The 16288-nt window shown below is 39.4% G+C and overlaps 1 protein-coding gene across 1 annotated transcript in view; it reads right to left on the reverse strand.

Annotated features, from left to right (window-relative positions):
* Nucleotides 1–1325: 1325 nt before the first annotated feature.
* Nucleotides 1326–16288, reverse strand: part of rfc2 (replication factor C (activator 1) 2) — a 42345-nt gene continuing 27382 nt past the window's right edge. Inside the window, exons 3-11 of the mRNA XM_076264240.1 lie at nucleotides 11913–11954; nucleotides 11702–11808; nucleotides 11508–11609; nucleotides 7552–7652; nucleotides 7285–7442; nucleotides 2124–2189; nucleotides 1944–2024; nucleotides 1739–1852; nucleotides 1326–1611 (exon numbers count right to left, since the gene is read on the reverse strand). Coding sequence (XP_076120355.1) covers nucleotides 1510–1611; nucleotides 1739–1852; nucleotides 1944–2024; nucleotides 2124–2189; nucleotides 7285–7442; nucleotides 7552–7652; nucleotides 11508–11609; nucleotides 11702–11808; nucleotides 11913–11954 — 873 coding nt within the window. The 3' untranslated portion in view covers nucleotides 1326–1509. The remainder of the gene's footprint in view (nucleotides 1612–1738; nucleotides 1853–1943; nucleotides 2025–2123; nucleotides 2190–7284; nucleotides 7443–7551; nucleotides 7653–11507; nucleotides 11610–11701; nucleotides 11809–11912; nucleotides 11955–16288) is intronic.

A 16288-nucleotide genomic window follows, 5' to 3' on the forward strand; every position in this document is an offset into this window, starting at 1 on the left:
TGTAAATAAATAGAAAACTATGGGTGAGAGGGATAAATTAATTTTATTTAATCGTAAAAGTAAATTGCATTCAATTAAATTGCAATTAAAAATCTTTCCAGTAGGCTTTAATGTCACGCAAAAAGTACAACCAAAGTTGAGCTTGATCACCTAGAACGTCTAAAGAACCAGAACTTGAGTGTAGTTTTTTGCTGGGTCCCAGGCCATGTTGGTCTGAGGGGAAATGAGAAAGCGGACAGTGCTGCTAAGCAAGCCCTCATTTAAGCACAGTTCAGCTTTAAGAAACTCATAGCCTAGATGCATGCTTAGCATTTTGTGATCATTAAGGCTACTTTCACCAACTTAGTCAGCTGTCCTCTGATTTACCGATATCTAGGCGATATTTGTAACATTTATTTTGTATTTGGCCTGCCTGTTATGAAATCATGAACAATTTAAAAACACATTGTAAAACTTAAAGCCCAATTTTGGAGACATCCATGCATGTCGAAATTTGCTGCAAATTCAAAACTGGATTAGGCCTACTCTGGAATGGCGAACTGTACAGGGGACCGCTTTACACCTTTGTGGAATTTGGACGCACTTTCTTTCTTGACGTGCGCAGTCACTTTCTCCACTGCGTAAAAGACTAAATTAATTTGCGCTGTGAATGCTAAGATTATGTTGACAGGTCATAGGCTAAATAAAAATCGCTATTAGTCGGACACAAAGCAAAATATTGAAAGAAGGGGGCACTGTAAACCATCACGGCCAATGCAAGGGGCAATGATGGCCATGGCCGATGTGGCCGCCGTGAAATTCCTACCCTGGTAGAAAATTATTACATTACAGGGTTCAGAAAAAATAAGGGTATACACAAATGTAATAAACTCCCAGTTTATTACATTATTGGCCATTATCTACAAGGCCTCCACGGTTTTCTGTCAAGTATATCTCAACACATACATTTTCAACACAGCTTTAGTATGCCCTGCGGATACATTAAATACCTCTAGGGTTACTGTCTGACCCTTTGTACAGACACGTGTGGAAGCTCATAAGAAGCCCATTGGGCAGCCGTGGCCTACTGGTTAGCGATTCGGACTTGTAACCGGAGGGTTGCCGGTTTGAACCCCGACCAGTAGGCACGGCTGAAGTGCCCTTGAGCAAGGCACCTAACCCCTCACTGCTCCCCGAGCGCCGCTGTTGTTGCAGGCAGCTCACTGCGCCGGGATTAGTGTGTGCTTCACCTCACTGTGTGCGGAGTGTGTTTCACTAATTCATGGATTGGGATAAATGCAGAGACCAAATTTCCCTCACGGGATCAAAAGAGTACTTATACGTACTTACGAAAAGCCAACAAATGAAGCATTTATTTATTTAAAATTTTTGCTGAATACAATAAACACAGATGGAAAAGAAATAGATTTGAAGACAATTTATTTACTCATTTCTGTCTTAACTCTTTACCTGTGGATCTACGTACAGTGTATAACAGTATGGGGAACAGTGAGATGCACTTAAACCAGATTATGGCACAGTTGTTTTACAACAGAGTCTTCCCAATAGTCCAGCCATCTGCAGCAGAGAATTTACTCCCTCTGCCACCTTCATGTGTGTGTAACCAATTTCCTGCAACATTGAAACAAACAAAAAAAAAACATTTTGTTGACGTCCTATCATTTTCTTATACAGATAAACTAAAGCACATTGCTTTAAGTATTGAAAAAAAAAATTTCATAAAATCCTGGATATGTACCTTTATAAATTCCAGTTTCAGATACTCTGGCATTGGAAAGGTCTTACACACTCTGAAGATATTTCCGATAATGTCTTCTGGAGAGTAACCAAGAGACCAAAGCTGTTCTATGATCTTGAGGGCAGATGGGCAAGTCATTATCATTGGAAGAGACAAAAGTAAGTTATAATAAAATGGTATCTACTATCAGCTTTAAACAAAATACCTTATAAGCGTCATCAATGTTTGCATTAACACAATGCTCCAGCATACTTTTAACAAGTAGAGGGTGAGGTTCATCACAGACCTGTACAAAGCAATCAATGTATTTTTTTTTATTATTATTATTATTCACATTTTGTGACAGGAAAAATAGTTTAACATAAACAAAACAAATGAAAGGTACCTTGAAAACATTTTCACTGTTGATAAAACCAAATCCTGAATTTGTTGACTGGATATTGTTAAGTGCCTGGTCGAAGAAATAAGAACAGAAATTTCAGTTTAATATGAAGAAAACAACAACAACACTGGAGTCGTGACTTGAGAGGGACAGGATTCAGGAACTAAAGACAGGCCCATCTTCTGTCTGCCTCACGTCACGTTAACCCATGCATTAAACCACAGTTCACGTTGACAATAGAGAAAACGCTTAGCCTACTTGGTTTATGACAGAAATTAAGTTTTGTGCCAACATGCTGTAGAAACACAACAACTCACAACACAGCCTGGTGCAAATCTCCTTTACTTTCTTTGGCTATAGTCCGCGATTCACATAACTAGGCTATCACCGCAAGTGCATACAAAATGTTTTTGGCAAAGCTTTGTGCCTTTGTGTTACACAACAAACAGTTAGTGATGGGTCTCTCCCAAGACCTTTGCAACCTTATTGTTGCAAAACATATCAATGGAACTGGTTACAGATGCACTTCAAAACTTCAGAATCATCCAGCAAGCAGTATTGGAGCCATTATCTGCAAGTGGAAGGAACATCACTGCATCAACTGGCCATGCACAGGATCTGCTTGCAAGATTACAATTGTTACAAAGAAAATCATAGGTAATGCACTTTACTGCCATGGCCTCTATGCACGCTCATCCCACATGACACTATTGCTGAAGAAAAACATGGCAAAGCTCGTTGAAAGTTTGCTACACAACATTTGGACAATCCTATGAAATACTGAGAGAATGTATTCTGGTCAGGTGAGAGCAAAACTGAACTTTTCGGATGTCATACTACACACTATATTTGGAGGAGAAATGGCACTGCGCATCACCCTAAAAATACCCTACCAACAGTGAGGTTTGGAGGTGGTGGCATCATGGTGTGGGCTGTTTTTCATCTCATGGTACTGGCAGACTTCATACAGTTGAAGGAATGATGAATGGAGTCATTTTGTTCCGGAATAATCTTTACATAACCCAGGATGATGAGTAGGGCTGTAAAGATACATCAACCTCACGATTCGGTTTGTATCACGATTTTTGACCCACGGTTCGATACGAATCTCAATTTTTCTTCTTTTTTTTGGGGGGGGGGGGGGGCTAGACATTTTATTAAATAACATTTGAATAGCCTCCCTTAGAACACCAGAGGATTACAATATAATATATCTATTATTTTATATCCTGATATAAAAATATTTTTCTGAATGACTGATATTTATGACAGCACACTTTATGCAGATTAGCCTATAGCCTAGGCCTGCTATTTTTTATTACAACTCTACCTCTTTAATTCAGCTGTCTGGTTGAAGCCTGGAAATATTGTAAACAAAGTAGCATAGTTGGCTAGCTTAGCCTATCATAGTCTACTGATTGGACTGTTCAGTTTTCCCATGTGTGTTTAAGTTTCAAGGTAATACTTGTTCTCCTTGGTACAGGCACTTTTGGGAAACATTGGTATTGAGATGATCAGTCATCATAGTCAGTCAGAGTTTTAAACAAATATGTGCAGCATGCTAATGATGCTAAGCGGATTTAATAGTAATTTAGCTAGTCGTCTTCTATGCGTCCTTGCTTTCACGATTGTGAATGTTTTATTTAAGTCGCGCGTGTTCATTGAGCAGGAGAGGGAGGGAGCGCGAGAGAGAGTGGGGCAAGGAGAGGGGGTTTACTTCTATACTGTTTGGTAAAGTTGCACACAGTCTACAATGAAAGCAAGGAGAGGTATGAAATTATTATTTATTTATTTGTTTGTTTTTGGACAACGTAGGCTACCGATAAGTAAAGCGGGAGATGTGGGTTGCTTTTGCGGCCGCGTAAGATGCAAAGCACTGCGTGAAACACTAGAAAGGTGTGTCGCGATTCTGCCTTTTCACACCGTGACACAGTATCGTTGATATGAATGTCGCGATTTCGGTTTCGAATCGTATATCGTTACAGCCCTAATGATGAGGATGAGACATGGCTAGACCTTTCAGCAGGACAATGATCCAAACCATTCAGCAAAGGAAACTCTCAATTGGTTTCAGAGAAAGGAAATCAAGCCCCTGACTTGAATCCAATTGAACAGTTTTGGAAGTTAACTAAAGATCAGATTCACAAGAGGGAACCCTGGAATCTTCAATATTAAAGGACTATCTGTTTAAAAGAATGGGCCAAAATCACACCAGAATACTGTGACTGATTAGTTTCGTCATACAGGAAATGCCTTGAAGCGGTCATTACGAATAAAGGCTCTTCCACAAAGTATTTAAGAAATGTCAATACTTTTTTCCTGTGTCATTTCGCTTTATTACACATAACTCTACCTATGGACTTTATATGTGGGTGGATTATCAGGGTTAATACTAATGTCTGGTGAAAATTTCATGCAAATAGCCTCATTGGAAGTATACTTACTGAAAAAAATGTTGACATGTTCAATACTTATTTTTCCTGCTGTATGTATGGAATAAAACTAGACAGGTACCTCGGATTAGCATTGCTGTTTATTGTTAAACAGCAATTTTCTGCAGCCAGAGGAGGGCATTTAGCCTACTATGCGTCCGGACAATATTGTGCGTCTGCTCTAATTCTGAAGCAGTGGCACCGCTACAAAATTAAGAGGAAACACTGAGAAGAAAGTTAAAGTTTTAAATAGGTTACACCAATACAATATATCATAGGCCTAAAAGTGAAACTGGACGAGCCATAATAACCTCCGACTAGTTTTATTCATTGTTAGGGGGAGGATATGTCGGCAGGATTATTTAAAAAGCAACCGCAACTACATTGTGCGTCTGCCCTGATTCTGATATCGTGGTGGTATTAATTCTGCCGTGGCGGGCCGCCATGCGAAAATCAACGTAGAGGAAACACTGCATTGGTAAGTGAACTCAATTGACTCGAACTTGATAAACTGCATCGACAATAAGTTCCCAAATGTATTGACTTTATTTCCTATCAGCCATACACCGCATACCAGAGATCTAGCTTGATGCCGGAGTACTTTAAACCCTTACGGTGAGTTTCCACAAACCGAAATTTCGCGTCACTCTCATTGAGGTTGAATGGAGACGAAATTCGCCCTGGTTGGGAGAAATGAGAGTGAACAACAAAGTTGGCGAAAGTTTAACTTTATTTAAATGAGGACCATTCGAGAACCAATCAGGTCTTTGTGTTCGGAGGCGGAAGTCTGACCAAGATGGCGGAGACTACCTGAGCTGTAACACTAAATTTGCATGTGATTAAAATGTTTCTACACGAACATTGCCACTTGTATCAACACGAATTGTGGTTTATATGCCACACAAACTTAGTCAGAGCACATACACCACTAAATAGACCACTATATATATATATGTTAGTTTAAACACTCGAACTTTTTAGCTAGCCGACAGGTGAAATGCAAGTATTTTCGGACATTGGATTGCATTGTAAACCTAGCTAGACAGCTAGGCTACATGCTGCAACACAGGTATGATATATACTATGTCTTATTGACCTTGTTGTTTCTATGAACATGAATTGTTGTTTATAGGCAACATCAACTTAGTCGAGGCATAAAGACCCCTGGATATCTTCATTAAGTACTTAAACGTTTGAACTAGCTGATTAGCCTAATTAGCTCGCTTGCCACCACTGGCTAGACACTGCAGTCAAAAGGTTAGCGGATTGGCAGTCACGCCCCCGAGGTGAAATTTCTCTGGCCGAAAAATCGCGAGGTCTTTCGCTGTGTGGAAACCCACCGTTAGCAGGGCTCTACACTAACATTTTTTTCCAGGAGCACTTGTGCCCCCAAGTTAAAAAATTTAGGAGCACAGACAAAAATTTGGGAGCACAGTCAGTTCTGTACTTAACTTACACATAATCTAACATTACACTGCAGCTAACAGTTAAACATGCCAGTGCACCAATTGCGAATATTAAGAATGACTGACAACATTTAGGCTACAGGAAACAGGATTTTAAAGATCAGTGCCTACTTTATTTTCAGTCTGTTTTATTTTCCTACATTTTGTTAATGTAAAATAATATAATACATTGCCATATTTGCATTTAGCCTGTATATCAAGTATCCTGCCAAATGTAGGCTAATTTATTTATTTGTGAATCCACCTGTAGCTAATCCAAATATGCCCATGTGACCTATCTGACTGCATACTGCCTAATACTACTACTAAAACAGTCAATTTTCTCTTCCACAAAACATAGTCTAATCAAGGATATATATATATTTTTATACTTTTATTTTTTTATTTGAAATATCTGCATTGCTGGGGGCAGTAGCCAAACGTTAGGCCTACACTCGTTTTGCACTTAAGCTTGTATTCGGTGTAAACAAACAAGCATGCGTGGAAGCCTGGAGTTGTCAGTAGCGTTCTACCTTTGAATAAAATGGGAGTATTACGGGAAGCTACTTTTATGCCTGTTCGCTACAGCTATATTTTGCATATTGCAGCCAATACGTCAACTGGGCTAAAAAGCATGTTAGGTTACCTTTCCTTCTCTCACTGCATTCTCAGAATCTTATCCTGTTCCTCCTATATCCAATTAATTCGGTGGATAGAAGGCGGAAGAACTAATTTATTCAATCTTTTCATCTTGGCTGGCTAGTCTAACTTTCCGCTTTCTCTGCGCGCTCATGGATTTCATAGAAGCGACTACTACTATCGAGTCCCAACGCGAAACTGCTAACGTTGATGGGAGGTGTAGTTTTATGCTGCATTCGCGACGTGATTCTATGGTTTGCACCAGTACTGTTTCTCGATGTTGCGGTGTATTTTGTAGACAAACATTGACATGGTTAGAAGTCATTCGCACCAGTGCGCCTAAATATTTTTTTGCACTCGCACATCATCATTTTTACTCGCATATGCGAGTGAAATGGGCGCACTGTAGAGCCCTGGTTAGGTATGTTTAGCTGTTTTCTTAGTCAGAATCGCAGTCAGCCACAGATGGCCAAGGGCATTAAAGAAGATGGCAGTAACCTCAGCGAATGATGTCTAGCCTATTTCGGCCAATTGAAGTTCATCTTGCATATGCGTTATTTAAAAAAAAAAAAACAACACACACATGCGCACACAAGCTTTGTAAACAATAAATCGTAAATAGCAGTATCGCTAAATTCCAATCCAAACCTGTCTCATATCTCCTTGTGCTGTAAAGATGATTGCCTCCAGACCATCATTGGTGACAGTAAGTCTTTCCTTCTCCACCACCTCCATCAAACGCATCATGATCTGGTCATCCCGTAGCTTTGTGTAGCGAAGCACTGCACAACGTGACTGAATGGGCTCTGGTGAAAATAATATCAATCATCCTTGCAAGATTAGCATGTATTGAAGCATGTATGGGAACAGTGAACAATACAATTCATCACTACAATAGCAAGACCAAAGGCTGACCTATAATCTTGTCTGATGCATTGCAGGCAAGAGCGAAGCGTGTAGTTTTGGAATAGATCTCCATGGTGCGCCTCAGTGCTTGCTGAGCTCCATCAGTCATGCTTTAGAAAAACAGGTGAATAAAAAAGAAAATTCCTCTACATTACAACATAAACACAAACACACTGTCTGGGCTCAATTAAAGGAAAAACACTAAAGCAATATGGTGCCATTACATCAATTACAAAAAATATATATTACACATAAGTTAGGAATAACTGCTGCGGACTGGAGTGGTTCCATGTAAATTCATTAATACAAAGTGTCAGTAGAGGGCAGTAAAATTTAACAGCAACACAAACTTCAAGAGCAACTTGTAGGTTAACTTTGTCACTACATTAATGTACAAAGGTGTTCATGAATGAATAGTTTTAAGTTTGTAGTGCTCAACCAGTTTAAGTAATCCTATCAGTTTTTGTAATCCCGCCACTTTCCTGTGTTTATCTGTGGGTGGGGCGAAGTGAGCCGTAGGGATATGTAATATGCCCGAGATGATAGGTTCCTTTTCGGTTTCTCCCGTGATGGAATTAGGAAGCTAACCGTTGGGTCGGTGCGTTTGGATGATACAGGTATCCGAAACGAACATAGATAATTTTCCCACGAATCCACGAATGAAGACAAGGCAGACGATTCACAGATTCTAACGAGAGGTAAATACTCCACTTGAAACCGCTTGTTAACATTAAGCACAATACTTATTTCTTCAGGCTCGCGCACATTCCACAACTCTGTTGTTCACGTCTCCGTGTTCACGTCTACTAAATACTACAGATACGCCCCCAATTAAGGTGACGTCACGGTTCATTCATTCAATTAGGCCTAGGTCAAAATAGCGTTGCTGGCAGAGCAGTTCGCTACACTACCCACCTCATCTATCCAAGACCAGGGCCATTTATTCTTTATACTTTTATCGACAAGTTTGGTGTCTTCCCCCAGCTTCATAAAGTTGCACTCTATGACTTAGGCTATGTTTCGCGTTGTCAGTGTGGGAAACGCAAAAGACGTGAGATCACGCGAAAGCGAACCTGATTCTTTTCCCTGCAGACACTTCGGTATGCCGTAAATCCTGTGTATTATATTATATTGTAATCCTCTGGTGTTCTACCCCCCCCCCCCCCCCCCCCAAATAAAAGAAAAATCGAGGTTTGTAACGAACCGTGGGTCAAAAATCGTGATACAAACCGAATCGTGAGGTTGGTGTATCGTTACAGCCCTAATATTTACAAGACTTTTACAGGGGATTGTTGATATAATATTTCTTGCCTGATTTACGACATTTTATTCCTAAAAACATGGCAAAAATCGTTTTTTTAAGGCTATTGACAGTATATTCTGATTTACAGGATAACAAAAGTAGATATCCATAAAGTAGATATCCATCTAATGTGTGAACACAATGAAATAATAATTTTGAACCTGGCTTTATCCAAAGCTCAGATTTTGTGTTTTAAAATGTATGTAATTAAATTACAGAATACATTTTCTTAGCCTGATGCTTTTCTCTAGGAAACTCCCCCTAGCGTCTGTACATGTCGATACGTGTGCGAGCCTTCGCTTGGTCTGAAGCTCTTTTCCTTTTCTTTGCATCTTCCGTCAAGGGTTTTCGCTGCTTCTTCGCCGGCTCTGCCATTATACACACACGTTTGCAACAATCGCTAGCGCTTCATTAGCCTGCCTCTGTGCTGTTGATGCAGGATGTAAACCGATCCCGTTTATCGCAATGTCTGAGACTTTGAGAGACTGAAGGTCGGCGGGTATGATACACTGAACTTGCAAGCGGGATATTCTTCCTACAGGCAGTAGGGGTGGGCGAGAGTCTCTTCATTCGCCCTGTAATGAGTCATTTAACCATATAATCGACTTACGAAGATGATTAATGAACACGAGTTTACTATTGTTGGTTTACATCTTAGGCCTACTGTTAATTTGTTATCTACTACTACTACTACTACGCTTTATTTGTATAGCTTTGATACACAGAATGCAGCTCAAAGTGCTTTACATTTGGAGCATGTAACACAATAGTAGAGTCAGTCAGTCATTATCAATCACTTTCACTTTTCACTTATATGGGTAATATGACAAAAAAGAAAGTAAACCTGCTCAAATATGTTCAACATCCAGTATTTACAGAAAGGTGCATAATTTGAGGTGCCTGCTATCCAGTGGCAAAATAGATGGGTAAATTTACTCCCTTCATAAACTTTTGTTTATACTCAAATATTTTATATTTACAGTAGGACTTAATCTCTGACCACTTTCAAACTGTAAGAAAACGTTCAGAAAATGATATATATATATATAGCCTCGGAAACATAGAGACGTCGAGCTATATCATCACTTAAAGGAGCTTGTGTGGACAAGTAGGGTGAAGAGTTAAATGGCAATGATATTATTACATACTCGTTGATCTGACTCCATTTGATTAATAATTTGTATCACCAATCAATTACCAAGTAACTATCTTATCAGCTATGGAGGAGAATGGCATGGCACACTTCGGGAATTGAAGATATACTATTGGTAGGCAAATGAACAATTTAATAGGCATTAAGTCTTAAAAGTAAATGTAACCCATATCACTTCAGTTGAATGTACAAGTAAACTCACATGGTCTACTGTAACAAAGTAGCAAATGGTAACAAAGGAAACTTAACCAATTCACAGAGGTAAACTTGACAAGTTAAAGATAACTGATAAAACAATACAAACCCAGAGATAGAGAAAAGGGGAGAGAGAAAGAGAGAGAGAAAGACAAAGGGAGACAGAGAGAGAGAGGAAGAGAGAGAGGGGGGGAAAAGAGAGAGACCCAGAGAAGAGGTCCAAGGTGGAAAAGAAGAGAAGATGGGAAAAGAAGCCCCAAGATGGGAAAGAAGACAGAAGAGCAGAGAGCAGAGCAGAGCAGAGAAGCCCCCTGGAGGACCAGAGCCTCCACTTTTATCATTCACTTGGGCCACCCCCGACACATCAGAGCCTTTGTTGTCTGAGGTTGGGTGGGTGTGGCCCAGGTGGATATCATAACTTCATGCTACAGTTTAATTCTTAATCTAGAACTATGCACAGATACATTCAATTGTACCAAAACCATAATCAGCCTGTTGCCCACATTACAAGTATTAATTCAAGACCAAACATGAATGTATTATTCACAACACATATTTACAGAGCAATACTGTATGATAATGAGGTTGGCCTATCTCACCAAAGGACATCAAGTAGGCCCAGGACTGAGTTATCTCTCAGTACAGGGGGCCCAGAACAAGGAACAAATGGGTCACTCTATGCATGAGCGGGTGTTGGGGATCTTTGGCCATGGCCAGCTAAGACAATACAGATCAAACACAGGCATCCACACATGTAAATTGAAAGCAAAAGGAATTCTTTAGAAATGCATAAGGTTTGGGCAAAAGACGGGCCTTACAAAACCTTTTGAAATTTTGATGTCAAAATCCAATGGTGGTAACCCTGGCGCCTAAAGTTTGCCATGCATGAGGAAAATATTTGTATTTGTTGTGAAACACACACATACCTGTTTTTATGCTTTTGTTTGTTTTAATTTGTATTAATATTTATTTTATCATTATTTTATTTATAAGCTAAGGTTGCTAGCACAGGTGTCTAAAAAGGGATAAAAACACTTGCACTTTCTGTTTGCAGTTTCGTGTGGTATTTGAAAAAAACAAAAAAACATTGCTTTTTCAGAAATAGCTGGCCCTCCAATCAGATGACGTTGGCAGAAGTGGCCCCCAGCTCATTTGAGTTTGAGACCCCTGCTTTAATGTAAGTAATCAACTGGGGAAGTTTCTTAGTGATATCTGCTAGTTAAAAGCAGTTATTCACCTGTAGTGTCTCGCCTTTAACAAACCAGTCATTACATGCACAAAACTTGAACATCAATACTCATTTCCAAGCCTTACCTGTCTGCTTCATCCAGGATTATAATCTTGTGACGTCCTTTGGGTAGAGTTACCTTCTGCTGAGCAAACATCTTGATCTTGTTTCTCACCACATCAATACCTCTATAAAGATTCAAGCAATTACATATCAAATATTTGTTACAAGGTTTTCCTCCAACAGAAAATCAATATCTTGAGGCAAAGAGACCCATTACCGATCATTTGATGCATTCAGCTCAAGCACAGCATCCTTCATAGCAGAGCCCAACAGTGATCTGGCCAAGCACAAAATGCTGGTTGTTTTTCCAGTACCAGGAGGTCCCTGTTACAATGACAAGTCATACAGATTGAGACTTTCACCACTAATGCATAAACATTAGGCATTTCATAATGAAGAAAATGTTGACAAAACCCAACAGAACTCACGGCAATAATAATGTTTGGAACATTGCCTTGTCTGGCAAAAACCTGAAAAAAATTGAAGCAACAGTCAGGTTAATACTTAGTTTAAGGGTAAGAACCAACTCTGACAATGTGAGTCATTCTTTTTGTGTAGTTCAATATTTGCCTTCAGTGCCATCAGTAGGCTTGCTATGGTTAATATCTTGGTATGTTACAGCTGGCAATAATGATATCAGGTCTATAAGGTATAGGTCCACACCGATCAAGCTTATCTTCTCGATATCGACGAGAAAAAACCGTTAGGCTACTGTGCTCTGCTCAGCTCAACTCAAATCTACACGCTGCAGTAGGATGTCATGTTAACAATATAGTCGCAGTTAGCTACTTCCAGTGTGAATAAGCCCAACAGCAGTGTTGTGCAATACCTTTAAATGGAATGCATGAGACAAGACTACAGTAGCCTTTGAAATCTCAATATTGCGGCGCATCTGAATAGTTTTTGAAAAAATATGTAGCTTTTCTTCTGCTCTTCCAAGCACCTAAATTCACAAAAACGTGGTTGTAGCTTTCCAGACCCGTTTTAAATACCGTACAACATCTGGCCAGGCTGTTATTTTGTTAATCCATGTAGTAGGGCTGGGCGACTAAAGACAAAAAAAAAAAAAAAAAAAAAAAAAAAAAAAAAAGCAATAGTTTTAGTCTAATTTCATGATATACAATATATCGTTGTAATTTGTAATTCACTCTAAATGAATTCATGAATATTCACTTTCACTCTGTGATGTTTTAATCATACCAGTACGATGCAGTAGGCTAGGCTAAATCATACAGGTCCAATCCTTGCAAATAACATCTGCATTAAAACCTTCTTAGTTATTCACAGGTGATATCTATTTTATATTTGCACGTAAAAGCAGGGGTGAAAGAAGTTTTGAATTCTTGCCTACTATGAAACTTTCTCATAGTGAATTGTGCACGCAAAAAAAATTCAACACACCTAAATAAATAGGGTACATCAATTGATTTATTTTAGCCTATTTGCAGAGCATTCATCAGGGCCTGTTATTTGGCTTTAGCACTTCTTTCCCTGCTTTCTTTGAAAGGCCCCTCCTCTGCCTGTCCACTCTTCAGGATAAATCGTTAACTTACTTCTCTTTTTGCATGGCTTTATAGCTTTAGTTAAATGTCCAAATTCATTTTGTTTGGGGCAGCCGTGGTCTACTGGTTAGGGCTTCGGACTTGTAACCGGAGGATTGCCGGTTCGAACCCCGACCAGTAGGAATGGCTGAAGTGCCCTTGAGCAAGGCACCTAACCCCTCACTGCTCCGCGAGCGCCGCTGTAGCAGGTAGCTCACTGCGTCGGGATTAGTGTGTGCTTCACCTCACTGTGTGTTCACTGTGTGCCGAGTGTGTTTCATTAATTCACGGATTGGGATAAATGCAAAGACCAAATTTCCCCTCACAGGATGAAAAGAGTACTTATACTTACCTATACAATCTGTCACTGATATGTCTGCATATGAATGATGATGGCTTTTATCGGATAAAATGTAAGGTAACGGTGTGATGCATTTCTTAATTCGTTAACCGAACTTAATAAGTTCCGTTATTGGTTGATAAATGACATGGTTGCCTTTTCGGTTTGAGACCGGTTTGAGACAGCCCAGGTGAGACAGCCCATCCTACATCTAGGCAATAGTTATTGAACAAATTGCAGTTTACATGCCATGACCAACATTACCAGTAGTACTGACCGAATATTAAATAGATCGCTTGCAAGTTATGGTAATATTATACTAGCGTGAACATTGTGCTTTCATCGCGTTTGCACACAATCACAGTCGTTATGTCTCGTCTCGTCACTGCTGAAGGAAGGTTTGCTTTATCCCAGAATAAACCACACTCGTTTCACTTAGGCTATAAGCCTAGACTAAAACCGAGAAATCACGTGGTGGCATTTTCTATAACCTATTTGTCAATCTGTCGTTCTTTGAACTTTTAAAAAATGTTGGGATATGTCTGAGCTGCTTAGCCAAGTTCTACTACAAATTTCGTTCGTCCGTCTGTCCGTCGGCTTGCCTTCACTATCTGCGATGTATCCAAAATAGTTCCATATTTTAAAACTTCTACCTTTTGTTTTATCCACAAACCGAGGACTGTCAGCAAAGAACTTGTGTTGACGTTTGCTGCGCACTCATTCACTCAGAGCTGCCTGCTTAGATAGATAGATAGATAGATAAACAGATAGATACTTTATTATCGATCAGAACAGAGTGGACCAATGTTCCCTTTGATTTTTTTCAGCACAGCACTGGGCAAATATATATTTTTTCCACGCACATACTTAACCCTTAGAACCCTAAGCTGTTTTTAGGGCATTTTCACTACCTTTATTCATAAGGATTTATTCTGGTCATTGTAAGTGCCACACACATATATTATATATTGTTTTTTTCAGGAGAGTCTAGGCTATTCAGATCTGCCATCATTTCATGTATTAATACTAGCATTGATTTTTTTTTTGATTTTTAAAGAATTAAAATATAAAAAGTGTATTATAAAAATTCTTATACTTCGACATGTATCTCACCACAGCAAGCTCACAGCTCTACATGCATTTCATGTGTGTGTGTAGGGCAGACCGTCCTGAATCGGGCAATATAATTGCCATGTTGGAGGGATACTCTGGGGCTGAGCAATTTACAGAAATATTTGCTGTGTGATTTACGGAAATAAATGCCATTTTTTATTTAGTGATGAAAAATGACCTTTCTGCGCTCCATATTTGTGACACGAACTGATCTGACCTGACTTGACCCGAGGTTGCATGTTAGCCTGCGTGCCTGTGTGTATGCAGTCATAATAATTCTCAACTTTTTACTGCATTGCCATGAACAAAGTAAAGGCAAAAAAGGTGTTTATTTGTTGAACAAATTGGGATGCAAATGTGAGCCTTGAATTGGATGCCATGCAGGAATTTGCTAGGATCTCAAAACCGGAATATGAACATGCTTTGCCATAGAGAAACACATGATAGCATTGGATTATAAACATGCTTTGCCACAAGATCAGACAAAAACGTGGGGTAAGTCCAGCTATATGAAGTTATTATTTTGCTGTCACTTCGTCTGTTTTATAACCCAGAAGGATGTATTGGTATCAAATGATAGCTCCAAGTCTCCTCTTTCATCTGACATGCGTGGCATATCTATGCGATCACGGGTCCGCGAGTAATTCAAACGAGAGTAATGAGTGTGCAGCGTTGGTTTGTGTACATGACGTTATTATTTTGCAGTCACTTCGTCTGGTTTTATAAGCCAGAAGGGTCGATAAACATGGTACCAATGGATAGCCCTGTGCCTCCTCTTTCATCTGATATGCTTGCCATATCGATGCGATCACGGGTTCGCGAGTAATTCAAACTAGAGTAATGTGTGTGCAGGTGAACGCAGAGAAGTATAGACTGTAAATATGATGCAATTTGATTTAATTTCATGATTTTTTTTTATTTTCATACTTGATCGTACAGACAAGTGTGTAGTCTCGTTGGAAAGCCCCACTTCTGCTCTGTCGTGCAATAAAGGTTTCATCTCGCTGCGATGAACCGTTCCGGAGCAATGTAACAGAGAAGAAAGGGTGTGTTTTTTGACGCACTTTGCGTCAATCGGGTTCTACGGGTTAAGTGTAAAACGTATTGAAAGTACTTCACACTTTTGATCACTAAATGTATCATAACTTTTGAACAGATGTACGTTTCTTCAAATAAAGTTTTGGTAAATCATCCACAAAATTCACTGCATTTCACATATTTTTCTCTCTTGAAGACAAAAAAAGGCAAAAAAAGGGGGTTTTATGTGAATTAAATGAGATTGAAGATTTTCGGATATACATTAGGAGAGGATTTTCAGAGACTGCAGTGTACTGTATCAAAATTACCCCAAGTACTTTACACCATTTTATATAACTAGTTCTTCTGAGTAGAATGATAAGTACTGTTTATTTCATTGGTGGGTAGGGCTGGGCCCCGAACGTTGATGCTTTTATGACACCAACCAAAATGCTCCGATCAGGTATCGGAAAAATGTATTATATTTCTATGCCAAATTCAGATACATAAAGAAATAAATCTTAGCGTCTGTTGGCTTCACTTCTGTGAAGAGATCTAAAGTGGCTGGTGATTGGCTGCATCACATAATGTTACAAAGGTCACACAGAAGGAGGGTTGAAATGAAGGATCTATGAACATTACTTTACCAAGAGAGGCTTCTACCTTTTGATTTTGAAAACTCTCCCTCACCTCCAATCATGACCGCTACAACATCATCCACACCACAATAAATGGTTTCTGGGTGAAATGGTGTCCTTTTGTCTCCACTGTTTAGCATCTATTAGCTAATTAT

The sequence above is a fragment of the Alosa pseudoharengus genome, unplaced genomic scaffold (assembly GCF_046254945.1).
Source record: "Alosa pseudoharengus isolate Yale_2024_CS ecotype anadromous, Long Island Sound unplaced genomic scaffold, YU_APseudo_1.1 YU_APseudo_1.1_scf_3, whole genome shotgun sequence".
Classification (NCBI taxonomy): Eukaryota; Metazoa; Chordata; class Actinopteri; order Clupeiformes; family Clupeidae; genus Alosa; species Alosa pseudoharengus.